The following is a 14,198-nucleotide window of genomic DNA, read 5'->3' on the forward strand; positions in this document are numbered from 1 at the left end:
GTTTTCTGTCTCTAAAGAGAACTGGGAAAGTTTCACAGGCTTTCAATTCTAATATGTCCTTGAACAAAGCCTGAATCCTTTTTACATTATTTTACAATACCTGTACAGGGATTTACTCTCATGTTGGCATTCTTTGGAGATTTAGCTTCACAAATCTTTATTCTATCCCAGAAACTGATACTTGTATGTCTTCTGTACTAACCTCTGCTTTGGTCAGTACTAATCAGTTTTGGCTACCTCAACAACCAACTTCAGTCTGAATGTAACTTTTAAATTATCAAAATTAGATGGGGAGTTAAGGTAAGCCTTAGGGCATTGACCAATCTATAAAATCTTCTGTGACAAGTTTAATGCTGATACTGCATCTGTCTTAGGTGTAGATGCCCCTTTGACCTTGCTGTGTAGTCTGACTCAAGTTTGGAGTTATTCACATATCTCACATTATGCAGGTTTCTAGGATTTCCTCTCAAGCACGTTATACAGGTTGACTATCCCTTATCTGAAAACCTTGGGACCAGCTGTGTTTCGGTTTTCGGAAATTTTCGGATTTCAGAAGGTATTATTTCAGACTGGGAAACTCTGAACATTAAATTAATTTGGTAATTAGTATTTGTATTTAATATAAATTTTTAAAGTTCAGGCTACCTCTTGCAACTGTTCCGTGTCTCATTCCCCTTCCTGCTTCTCTGTACTGCTGCTCACAGTCTGTTTACAGCTCCCCCTGCTCCGTGTCTCATTCCCCTTCCTGCTTCTCTGAATTCCTTGACTTAGCGGGGGTCTGGGGCTCGACTGCCGCTGCCAGTTGTGGGAAAGCCGGATATCGGCTGACCCCTACGCTAAGCTGGCCCACAAATCAGGTCAGGGGGGGAGAAAAGAATATCGGACGGGCCGCTGCAGCTATCGGACGGGCCGCTGTATTGTTGGGTTCACTCTCCCGGTACCTCCTTCACACTGCCCGGCTCGGCCTGCAATCTCCTACCCAGGAGGGAACTCTGTGACCCTCTGCCCTGCTCACAGGGAAAGGCAGAGCTCCCTCAGTCACACTTAACATCGAGAGCGAAGGCTGGCGTGTCGACAGTCTGCAGGAATTCTTGTTCTGGGCCCTGGAGGACCACTCCTGCCATGTTTTGCGCCACTCGGGTCATGTCGTGCGCACGAATTACGCTGAACGAAAAAACTTTTGGTTTTCGGAAGTTCGGATAAAGGATAGTCTACCTGTATAGTCTTCATAATTTTGACTTAGAAAAGTATAAGCCAAGAAAATTTAGCTTCATAACCTCCACTGAAGAGTTTTTTTTTTAATATTTCTACTGTGAGTTCCCTGTAATGTGCCTCATGTGGATGCAGTTTGGGAAGATTGTGCTCTTTGAAAACAAGTCCACGTGTTTAAAAGAAGATGGTTGTGGTGGTTGAAGGCCAATCATCACAGCCCCAGGACATTGCTGCAGGAGTTCCTCAGGGCAGTGTCCTAGGCCCAACCATCTTCAGCTGCTTCATCAATGATCTTCCCTCCAACATAAGGTCAGAAATGGGGATGTTCGCTGATGACTGCACAGTGTTCAGCGCCATTCACAACTCCTCAGATAATTAAGCAGTCCATGCCCGCATGCAACAAGACCTGGACAACGTTCAGGCTTGGGCTGATAAGTGGCAGGTAACATTCGTGCCACAGAAGTGCCAGGCAAGCGAGAGTCTAACCACCTCCCCATGACATTCAATGGTATTACCATCACCGAATCCCCCACCATCAACATCCTGGGGGTCACCATTGACCAGAAACTTAACTGGACCAGCCACATAAATACTATGGCAACAAGAGCAGGTCAGAGGCTAGGTATTCTGCGGCAAGTGTCTCACCTCCTGACTCCCCAAAGCCTTTCCACCATCTCCAAGGCACAAGTCAGGATGAGTGCAGCTCCAACAACACTCAAGAAGCTCGACTCCATCCAGGACAAAGCGGCCTGCTTGATTGGCACCCCATCCACCACCTTAAACATTCACACCCTCCACCACCGGCGTACCGTGGCTGCAGTGTCTACCATCTCCAAGATGCACTGCAGCAACTCGCCACAGCTTCTTCAGCAGCACCTCCAAAACCTGCGACCTCTTCCACCTAGAAGGACAAGGGCAGCAGGCACATGGGAACACCACCACCTCCAAGTTCCCCTCCTAGTCACACACCATCCTGACTTAGAAGTATATCGCTGCTCCTTCATTGTCGCTGGCTCAAAATCCTGGAACTCCCTACCTAACAGCACTGTGGGAGTACCTTCACCACACAGAGTGCAGCGGTTCAAGAAGGCGGCTTACCACCACCTTCTCAAGGGCAATTAGGGATGGGCAATAAATGTTGGCCTTGCCAGCGACGCCCACATCCCATATACAAATTTTAAAAAATTTATAGGGAGTAAAGCTTTGCTCCTAGGGGACCCTTGAAATGAAAATAGCACTGTAACAGACAATTGGTGAAATTTATGGACTGGAAAGTGTTACTGGTCTAAATTGAGGCCAGAGATTCCAAGGCTCCTTTGAGGAACATGCACTTGTTTGGTGAATATATACACAAGTTATATAAAAACAAGATGTTGTTGTTGAATAATACTTTGCAGATTGCAAAGTTGCTACAGCAATGTACTGATGCTTTTTATGTGCTCATAAAGAGCTAAGGATCAAACTGGAAAGGTGACTAAAATCACTGATGAATTTGAGCGAGATGGGGAAAGTGATGGTTCTGTGAGCTGATGAATGGATACATGTGAAATGGACTCAACCTGCCTGTACCCACAACAGTTACCTTTTAACCCTATTTTTGCTAGGGTGCAAAGAGCTTTGTTCATGTACATATAGTGAAACCCTGAGCTTTGTATGGTTGGAATCAGAACTGGTTTATATCAGTGAAGGTTTATCAAATGTAAATATGCTTTGCTGGAACAAAGTCAATGCTTTCTGCATCAGAAAGGTGATAATGCAAATCTAAAATATCTCAAAATACAAATGGATTATTGTATAAGGATTCATTAGAAATGGTGGCTCAAAAGAAACTGGAATGCAACAATCATAAACGGCCTTCCAATAACTGATGTTCTCACAAAGCTTGGCGGCGAGTTCCAGATTTTAACTAGCCCTGTCTTCTCCCTGGAGGAGATAGAAACCAGAGCAGAAGTCAACACATGCCACTTTCATGTAATTTATAGCAGTCCCAAATGGAATGGCAATGGCAGGTTTCCTGACCAGCTGCATTTTGAAGAATACCATAGTGTGTGACACAGAAGACCTAAAAGTGATAACAACAACCCTTAAATATTGAAACAAATGATTTATGTCAAACCTTTGTTTCAAAATTTGCTGCAAACTCGGGCTGATGTTTTCCATAATTTGTGTCTGGTGCCTATCCACTGATCACAATTTTGCATCATGAAGTTTGTCTGCAAGATCTTTAACCAAGAGATTTCAGCCCATTAAACCAATTAAATGTAAACTATAGGAAGGAACAGTTCTTCCTAAGTGCCGGAAAATTAGTTCATGACAGGGGCACCCAGAAAGCATTATGAAGAAAACGCATCAGTTATGCATCGACCAAAATCCTTGTTTTTTTCAAGATCCAGGTTTACAACGGTATTGATCTCTTTGACATTTCTGATGGCACTTGTGTGAGTATTTTCAATTCTACAAGGAAACATCCAGGTCACAGTACACCTAACAATTGAACTGGGGCAGTATCCATGAAAGGGTTGAGCAAAGCTGTTGTCAAGATATTGATGCAGCTCAACCTTATATTTTCATTGCTGCGGATTCTTATAGTAATGCATAACAATTTTTTCTCTGAGTAAAGAGGGTACTACATTGTTAGCTTCCTTTTCTCTTTGTCCTGAAGTGTGGCATCTTAAAATGTCCTTATTTAAAATGAAAGAATTAAATTTACAGTGCATTCCTTGACCCAAAATAAGGTATGTTGCTGCAGGGAGTCACAAAGCTAGGATGAATCTTAGCTCCATGATAGTTTCCATTATAAATTTGGATGTAGAAATTTATAACGGAAAACGTTGACTGGAAGTGCACACAGATGGAAGATTTTCAATATATTATAGATGTTTATGTCTTGATTGTTAATAGTTAAATATTTGCTTTAAAATTTGGATTTGTGATGATTGGTTTAATGAAATAAAGTATTTATTTAAAAATTATTCATAGCTGATTCAATAAGTAATGATGAACCATTAAATAATATTGGTCACCCAAATCCTCATGATGTTTCTTTTCATGTGATGAGACTGAAAGTGGGGGTAGCTAGCACTACCATCATGTCGAAGGGATTTGTTTTTGCAGTGAAGTGGCATCTGTGTTTACACAATGGCAGGCAGTGCAAGGACTCCAAAAGGTTTCCACTTTTAATCAATACCAGTTCAATTTCTGTAGCTTTGCATATTACCCCGTAATGTGCTATGGACATATTTACTTGTCTGGCCACATTCTTTTTGGGATCACCAGCTGATATATACTAGTCTGTCAGCAGCCCCATCCTCTTTGACATGGGGAAATGCATCAACAGTTGGCATGGATATCATGCTAATATTCAGTTCTTAGGCTACAAAACTGGCCTTTAAAGCCAGTTTATTAATCAATTTTCTTCAAAGTTGTTCCCAACTTCAATGTGGACAATGGGAGTAAGGAGGCAGGAGAAATTAGGTAAATTCAAAATTTTAAACTTAAAGTGAAGGAAAAAGATAGGATAAGGTATGTATTAGTTAGTAAACGACTAGAGTAAAATTAAGGCTAAACTATAAAAAAAAATAATAGGGAAGAGAGAATAGGAGAGATAAAGGGGCCGGGCAAGCTCAGATAAAGTAACTTCATGCTAATCATATACTTTAGTAATTTAGGGTTAATGCAGTAATACTGTAAAGCTATTCTCCATATATAGCTTTATTACTATAGCAATAGTATTTTATTTCAGCTTGTAAACCTTACAGAACCATTTGGCACAAGGGAGACAGCAGTTTCCTGGACCTGCCAGCAGTCTTAGAACTAGAAACAGCCACTGATGACTGTCCAATTTTCAGATCCCTATGTAGTTTCCTGGAGTATCCCTTTAATAACTTGCTAGAATTGTTGGAGCATCTTTATTCTATCAAGATGTAGCGTAGTATATGAGCTCTTATTAAAAAGGTAGAACTATTGTTGGCATTAAAAATTATACCATTTCATATTTGTGCTCCCAAAAATTGTATTCTAATACTTATAAATGCAAGACCGTAGACGGATGGACAACAATACTAGTTGAGTTGAATAAATTAACTTATCCTTTGTCTTATTTTGCAGGTTATGCATTTCTGCTGTTTCAGGAGGAAGGTTCTGTGCAAGCTTTAATTGATGCTTGTATTGAAGAGGATGGAAAGCTGTATCTCTGTGTGTCAAGTCCAACCATCAAGGATAAACCAGTGAGTAGATACACATTTCATAATAAGAACAGTCAAAACATAATAAAGTTGATAACAGTTAGTAGAGACTAAGATTGTGTTGTATTTTAAGGGTCCTGGTAGGATAGGAACTGTGGCTTTAATGCTGCACAAATGCAGCTTTGAGTCCCTTTTAAAACACGTTATTTTTCAATTGTGCTTTTGGGTGAATCTTTTTTGCCTTTGGTCAGAAAACTATCACTACTTCCTACACCATAAAAGTTCACCTATTTATTTTGGTTCTATAATAGCATTGCATTAAAATTACGAAGTACAGAGGAAGGAAAACAAAGCAAAAATGACATTGCTGTAGTTAGAATAATCACTTTATTAAAAATATAAAAAAGCTGAATTCTAGCCATAGTATTGGATTGCCAATCGGAGAGTTTGCTGAAATTCCAACACTTCAGTGGACTATTAAGATTTTTCAAGAGAGCAGTATTCATGGTCGCCATAGTGAAATGCAACAGCAGTTAAGACTGCATTACTGGGAACAAAAGTAAATTAGTATCGTCTTAAATTAATGAATGGATCCATATAAGCATTGAATCATTATCATCATTTTTGAAATTCAAGGAGTCCCAAATTTACCTACTTTTAAACACAGGTTCAAATACGGCCATGGAATCTCAATGACAGTGATTTTGTGATGGATGGTTCTCAGCCACTTGACCCACGGAAGACTATTTTTGTAGGTGGTGTTCCCAGACCTCTGAGAGCTGGTAAGCCAATAGATCAATAAAATATTCTCATTGTATAAAGTTTGTTTTGTATTATTATTTAGAACTCATCAATCTCCCATGGCGTTCCATTTATGGAATTGAGTTAGAGAGTGGGGGATATTTGGACCAAGGTACGCAGATGTATTTCATTCTCTTTTTAAAGAGGAGGGGATAATTACAGCATGACAAGTTTACATAGGCAGTTTCTGTTATAAATGTGGACAGAGGAATTTATAATGAATAGGTTGAGAGGAAGTGCAAGCAAACATTAGACTTTAATATATTAGATATAAAATGCGTATATATGAAATGTAAAATACATTTTGTTCAACCTCATTTGCACAGTTTAGTTCTGAGGACTGAAATGGGATTACACTATTCCCTCAGTCCTGTAACTATCACACTCACAGCTCCAAAAATATATTTTGGAAATTTGTCACAGGGCTACTTTGAAGGATAAGGTTAGTGTGAACAGAAGTGATTTCAGTCTATAAAAATTGAGGCTAGAATTTTCCTGTTAATAAAGTAACAAAGTGCCCAGTTTTTTTGTACTTTATGACTTAATAAAATTGCAGAATGAACATTTCCTGAGACTGCAATTTCATTAGTAAAATAACAGCCATTGGCTATCATGGCACACCTTTAATGATGCTTTAACATTTCCAAGGCGCTATTGAGACACTTAGGCTGCGATTTTGCTCAGCGGATGGGCTGGGTAGCGGGTCAGCTGTGAAATTTTAAATGATTGACAGCGGGTCGGGAACCCACTGTCAAAACATGCACACCTGCATTTCCCGATGTTGGATCTGCCAGCGCTAAGCAGACCAGACAGCTAGCGGTGGGGGACCCAATTCAAATCATTAGTGGCTTGTTTACAGCCACTTAACAATGCTTTTTCCCCCCAGCTTTTTAACTTTACAGATCTCCCACCGGTTTCCCGTTGTGCCTAGACCTCGTTAGTGAAGCTGAAGCAGGAGGTCACTGGCCATTGAATCAGCTGATGAGTTGACAGCTTCAAATGCCAACTCAAAGCTCCCAGTTGATTCAGATATCTTCCCTTAAGCACTAATATCTCTAATATGCATTTCTACAACAGATTCAGGATGCTGCAAGTCTTTACACAAGTCTCCATGCAGTCTGACCTCATTACCTCTCCCACCATTGATGGATCGCTTCTGTCATTTCGCTTCTGTCATTTCTACTTCACCTGCCATCTATTCCATCAGCATGGGCACCCTTTATACTCTCTCACCTTGGTCCTCAGAATCTGACCACGTTCAACCCCAACACCAGCATCACCAGGCACACCAGCAGCACCAACAACCACACCAACCTTCTCCGTAATCACCTGATGCTACACAGGGCATCAGCACCCGATCACATTGCTGCCAGGGATGGCTTCACCATGGCCACATGTATTTCACTTAATGCTGCACACCCTGGCTGCCACATGATGCGCTAGGTTGGCACCACCCCACACCAACAACATAAAGCATCCCTACAATGCCCAAGCCATTCCTTTCACACTTATCAGCATTGCGGAGGGTACCGTTATGCCTCACAATTCACTGCAACTCACTAAGCCACTTCCAAAGGTGCACACAAATCTGTCCAAGAAAGCAGTGTTGGAAAAAAAAATTTCAATGTTTGACAGCACATTAACAGAAACTTCACATGAACATTGGCTAAAACACGCAAGTGCCTACCCTTGTGTGTTGTTAGTTGGTATGCTTGCAGTAGGATGAGGGTGAGTGTGAGGTGGCTAGTGAGATGGGGAAGTGATAACGTAGATAGAGAGGGATGGGTGGAGGTGCAAGGTAAGTTGGTGTGAATAAGGATGTGCAGGAGTAGGGTAGGGAAGGCAGAGTGATGGGGATGTGATGAGTGGCACAGCAGGATGAGGTTGAGTGTGGCTTTGCAGTAACATTTCGTGATCTACTGAGATCATTGAAAGGTTTGCGCCACTGCAGCCTGGTCCTCCTGACGACATCCCTGCTTGTGTCCTCCTGTGCGATGTGCAACCAGGCTGCGTTGGTCTCCTGGGGAGGTCTCTTCCGCCCATGGGAAGGGAAGAGGACCTCCTTGCGTGCTGTAACTCCCTCCATAAGCATATGGAGGGAGTCATGGGAGAGCCTGGGTGCAGTTGTGCACCTCTGTGCAGTGCTCGTCAGTGTTTGCAGCACCTCAGTGCTGTAGAACACTGACAGCACAAATGTCAAAATTAATTTGTGCATGGTCCCTTTAAGGAAACCGGCTGATGATGCGTCATCAAATGACGTCATCAGACCCGCTTCCTTCAATTGGCCAGGAAACCCGCTGGGCAGGCTTAACGAGCCCAATCAGGGAAAAGTCAATTCGAAGGCCGCCTCAGAACCACTGAGGTAGGGAAAGATGCGGCCTTAATTGCTATACATGTAGAAATGTTTATTGATCTAGTTGTGGAATGCGCAATATGAGATAAAAATAGCTCAATGAATTTTACAAAAAGCCCAATTTAGTGGCTAAACCCTTGAATATTTAATTAACTTTGTTCTGGATAAACTTGAGCATGATGAGATAGATATGTAAAGGAAGCAACAAACATGTCAGTATGTGACTGAAAGTCGATGTGGTGTCAACAACTTGGAAATCCTGGTGGGATGTCCTCAAGAAGTTGCCTGTCATCTGAAGAGCACAAAGGTAAGGCCTAAATATTAATGCAAAGTAACTGCATAGAACACGTAGACATAAAGGAAAGTGGTAATTGTTAAATTTGTCTTCAAAAAAAATACTGCACTAACATAGAGAAATTATAACAAAGATGTCCAGGTAAGGAAGTAGAAGTGAAAAATTGCAAAGTTATGCAAATTATATTATACATACCATGATGGGAAAGTGAATGTATTACAGAAATAAATTTCTATGGACCCAATCACCACATCTCAATCCCTATCACTCTTTTATGTGTAAAGGCTTACATATAATCTGAGATGGCAGCCTGGAATAGGTAATGGATTCCACCCAGATATTAAACAGCTTATCCCTTATGAACAAACTATTGTGCATCTATTTGAGAGGGAGAGCTTGGTAGATATGGGTTTTGAGCGGATTGGAGGAGAGTACCCATGGTATTTTTTACCATTTAGATATCCTATGATTTGCATGATACGTTACATAAACATACCTACATACAGTGATTGTGCATAATAGTGCATCTAATGACAATACCTAAATTGATAAATGTGTTTATTTACTCACTATGTACCATCTGCTGTCTTTACAGAGCCCAATTATACTCTGGCTGAACCTGAAGAGTACCACTCACCAGCAAATCAAACTTCAGCAGCCCCACTTGAAGCAGTTACCAGCACAGATATATGCCCTGTAGGGGAAGCACAATTTTAGTTACAGAGCAGCGGTCTAAAAGCCTCCAGCTGGTAAAGAGCAGAAGCCCAATTACTGAGTGGCCCTTCTGACTTGTATGGGGTACAATTTTTAGTTCTGCTTTCCACGTAGGCTGGTATAGCAACTGAACTATTGAGCAATTGCTTATATCTTTGCACATTATATTGGAAGGTTGTGCAGGGGAGTTTTTTTTTAATTGAATCTCGGGATGTGGGCATCGCTGACAAGGCCAGCAATTATTGGCCATCCCTAGTTGTCCTTGAGAAGGTGGTGGTGAACCTTGTTATTGAACCGCTGCAGTCCATGTGGTGAAGACATCCACTAAAGAGACCTCACCCACATAGGCCATAGGAGCATCTGTTATGAATGCTCCCACTGTGACTGGAAGCTTTGCAGCCTAGACTCCAAACTGCTTTCATGGCCAACTTCAGCTCACTTGGAGAATGGATACATGCAACCACAAGGGACGTATTCCAAGACCTCATAGATACCCACTGTTCTATGTCCTATGGGAAGTTGCCCTCCAGCAGTGAAGTTCATGGAGTATCACAGGAGCACCTGGTTGGCACTCATTAGCGACAGTTCTGTGCCATCATGTAGTCTTACACCTGACAGTAGGAGCTATCTCTAGCTCAACAGTTTTAACTGCTTAAAGTAGGAGACTGCTTAGTAGGGCACTTGCACAAACAACACAGAGAAGCGTGTGATAAAGAAAAGGCAAATGCACCTGCAAAACACATGACATAATTGAATTAAAAAAAATAACTTTTACTAAATCTTGCAGTCTGAGGTTCTTTCATTGTGCAAAAAAGAAAACCTTGTTCTCCAAATGGAATGCTTGAGATGTCCACTGTGAATGCCTGGATGGGCTCAGTGGCAGCAAAGCTGAGAACGGTAATGACCTTCAATACTACTGGTAATGCATTGCGGATGCTGAGTGCTTATTGGTCTTGCAGACCAAGTGGCACATCTCGGTCATAGCCTCCCTAGTGAGCTTGAGCCTCCTCATGCAAATGGGAAACATAGCTGTTAAGGGGTGATTTCTATGGAGCTTTGCCTGCCAAAGCGCATATTTAACAATTGCTGGGGTGTTCCCTCAGATCTTCCATTCATTAATTTAAATGAATGGAAAATTGTGAGGTTAACTGGAAATTGCTGTTATGTGCTCCCGGCAGGTGAAGCTCTGTGTTGGGAGCACACAGTAGGAAAATCGACTCTGGAGTCTCATATCTCCAGAGTATTAAAATATTTTCTACTACATAAATATGAAACAGAGAAAGAAATGGTGATGACAAATAAGAGGATTGAACAACAACAACTTGCATTTATATACCACATTTAAAATAGAAAAACATACCAAGGCACTTCACAGATGGTAATCGGACAAAAAAAATTATGCCAAGCCAAAGAAGGAGATATCAGGAGAGGTGATTAAAAGCTTGGTCAAAGAGGTGATTTTTAAGGAGGATCTTGAATTGAGAGATGGAAAGGTTTAGGGAGAAAATTCTAGAGCAGACGGCCTAGAAGACCGAATGCATGGCCGCCAATGGTGAGGGGGAAGTAAGTAAGGAAAGTACGAGGCCAGAGACAGAAAAGCACAAGAATTCTGGGAGGGTTGAAGGGCGAGGCCTTGACCGGATTTAAACACGAGAATGAAAATGTTCAATTTGAGGCATTGGAGGCCAATGTTGGTCATTAAGGATATGGGTGACTTGCTGTGTGATAGTATATGGGCAGCAGACTTTTTTAATGAGCTGAAGTTTACAGAGAGTGGAGGACGGGAGGTCGGCCAAGAAAGCATTGGAATGGTCGAATCTGTATGTGATAAAGGCATGGATGAGGATTTCAGCAGCAGATGGGTTGAGACAGAGTGCATTCTCCACTCCCTCTGCCCATCATTGGCCGCCATGCTTTCAGCCATCTAGGCCCTACACTGCAATTCTCTCCCTAAACCACTTCCACCTCTCTCTTCCTCTCCTCCTTTAGGACACTCCTTAAAACCTACCTCTTTGAGCAAGCTTTTTATCCTCAATATCTCCTTTTGCTCGGCATCTATTTTTGACTGATGTCTCAGTGAAGCACCTTGGCTCATTTTTCTGTGTTAAAGGTTCTGTATAAATGCAATTTGTTGCTGGCATGCTAGTTTATTACTTATTCAGCATCCTCCACACAGAGTAGCCCAGGTGATAACCAAGTGAATCACAAGAACACAGTCCTTCTATGCTACATTTGACATCAATGTGGCATCCGTAACTCTTCTATCCTCTATCAAATAAATGCACACCTGTTCCTGGTTGATATATATAGTTCTTGTCTATAGCTAAGAGTGAGGTACTCTCACTCTGTGGCTGAAGAATCCTTTTCTTGTTCCATATTTATTATTTTGAGAAAAGCTACATTTTGTTACTGATTACCTTTCTTGTGCATTGTCATTTACCATTACTATATTATGTACCTAGCTACCAAACACATAGGCCCGTATTTTCCGATGCCTACGGGTGTGTACGAGCTGTGTACACACCCGTAGGGACATCGGAAATGACGGTTTTAGGCATGTGAAGCGCATGCGCTGAAAACCGGTATTTCCACCCTCTTGACAGATCGGACGCCTGCCCTGGAGAAGGGCTTTCTGGAGAACCTCCGTCCGCAGAAAACCCTTAGAAATCTTACACCTGGTAAAAGCAGGCGTAAGGTCTGCTTTTACCAGCATAAGAGTTGAAAAAAGTTTTTAAAAAATTTTCACTCATATTTATAATTTTTAAATACTTTTTTAAAAAAGGTACGTTTATTTTTAGCCCTGTAAAAAAAAAAGTCAATTTTCTTTTCAAAAAATTAAATTTTTGTTTAAAATATTTAATTTATTGTCATTTTAACTCATTTTAAAAACATTATGGGTTTTTTTAAATTTATTTAATGTTTTATTGTATTTTTGGGGTGATCTCCATTCATATATTTGACAGGTCTATCTGTCAAAAGTATGAAGGGAGATTCCCTTCTGCTATTGGCTGCCTGGCCCACATGATCCCAGGGACGCTTGGGAACTGCATGCGCCTCTGGGATATGTGGGCCCTGCGCATTTCAAGTTTGGAGAGGCCCAGGAGCAGAAGCGTACGCACCTCGGGAGCCCTCAGGTAAGTTCGTAGATTTTTTTTTCGATAGGAGGCATCAGCACGCAGGAAGCCTATCGGAAATTACGGGCCATTATGATCTGGTTTCAATTCTGCCTTAGTGTTTTGATGCATACATGTCAGGACTGGCTTTATTTTTAAGGATGTCATGCTCCAAGACTATGGCATTCCCACTGGAAAAACAAAGAATGGGGATACAAGCTTAATGGAAAGATTATGTGGATAAATAGAGAGGACCACGGATTCAAATACATAATTTTTGAAAGGTGCAAGTATAATGAAGACATTATAAAACTTGCAGACTGGGCAGTTCAGTGGCAAATGAACTTTAACATGGATAAATGTGAGGTGATGGACATTGGTAGGGAAAACAGAACCATCACCTGCACCTTAGAAAATAAGAAACAGCATGGGGTAGAAGAGCAAAGGAATCTAGGGATACAGGTGAACAAATCAATAAAAGTAGCTTTGCAGGTCAGCAAAGCAATTTAAAGTGCTAACAAAGCACTGGGATTTATTTCTAGCGGTATAGAATTCAAAGTAATGAAGTTACTAATGAAGGGTCTGATGAAAGGGAGGAACTGAAAGAAATCAATATTTGTAGGGAAATGGTGTTAGGGAAATTGATGGGATTGAAGGCCGATAAATCCCCAGGGCCTGATAATCTACATCCTAGGGTACTTAAGGAAGTGGCCCTAGAAATAGTAGATGCATTGTTGATCATCTTCCAACATTTGATGGAATCTGGAACAGTACCCATGGATTGGAGGGTAGCTAATGTTACCCCACTATTCAAAAAAGGTGGTAGAGAGAAAGCCTGACATCGGTAGTGGGGAAAATGCTAGAGTCCATTAGTATAAAAGATGTAATAGCAGATCACTTGGAAAACAGTGAGCGGATCGGACAAAGTCAACATGGATTTACAAAAGGTAAATTGTGCTTGACTAATCTACTGGAATTTTTTGAGGATGTAACTAGTAAAATAGATAAGGGAGAACCAGTGGATGTGGTGTATTTGGACTTTCAGAAGGCTTTCGATAAGGTCCCACATAAGAGATTAGCGTGTAAAGTTAAGGCACATGGGATTGGGGGCAAGGTATTGACTTGGATAGAGAACTGGTTGGCAGATAGAAAGCAAAGAGTTGGAATAAACGGGTCTTTTTCCGAGTGGCAGGCAGTGACTAGTGGGGTACCGCAGGGATCGGTCCTTGGACCCCAGCTATTCACTATATATTAATGATCTAGACAAGGGAACTAGATGTAATATCTCCAAATTTGCAGAAGACACAAAGCTGGGTGGACGTGTGTGCTGTGAGGAGGATGCCAAGAAACTACAGGATGATTTGGACAGGTTGGGTGATTGGGCAGAAGCATGGCAGATGCAGTATAACGTGGATAAATGTGAGGTTATCCACTTTGGTGTCAAAAACAGGAAGGCAGATTATTATCTGAATGGCAATAGATTGGGAGAAGGGGAAGTGCAACGAGATCTGGGTGTCCTTGTGCAC

At 41.4% G+C, this 14,198-nt stretch overlaps 1 protein-coding gene across 2 annotated transcripts in view; it reads left to right on the forward strand.

Annotated features, from left to right (window-relative positions):
- Positions 1-14,198, forward strand: part of cpeb4b (cytoplasmic polyadenylation element binding protein 4b) — a 123,819-nt gene that overhangs the window by 101,532 nt on the left and 8,089 nt on the right. For both annotated transcript variants that reach the window (XM_085995398.1, XM_085995399.1), the window contains 2 exons: positions 5,320-5,438; positions 6,064-6,178. In XM_085995398.1, the coding sequence (XP_085851524.1) occupies positions 5,320-5,438; positions 6,064-6,178 (234 nt within the window). The remainder of the gene's footprint in view (positions 1-5,319; positions 5,439-6,063; positions 6,179-14,198) is intronic.

Source organism: Somniosus microcephalus, chromosome 8, assembly GCF_052327205.1.
Source record: "Somniosus microcephalus isolate GS21.2 chromosome 8, FLI_Smic_1.0, whole genome shotgun sequence".
Taxonomy (NCBI): domain Eukaryota; kingdom Metazoa; phylum Chordata; class Chondrichthyes; order Squaliformes; family Somniosidae; genus Somniosus; species Somniosus microcephalus.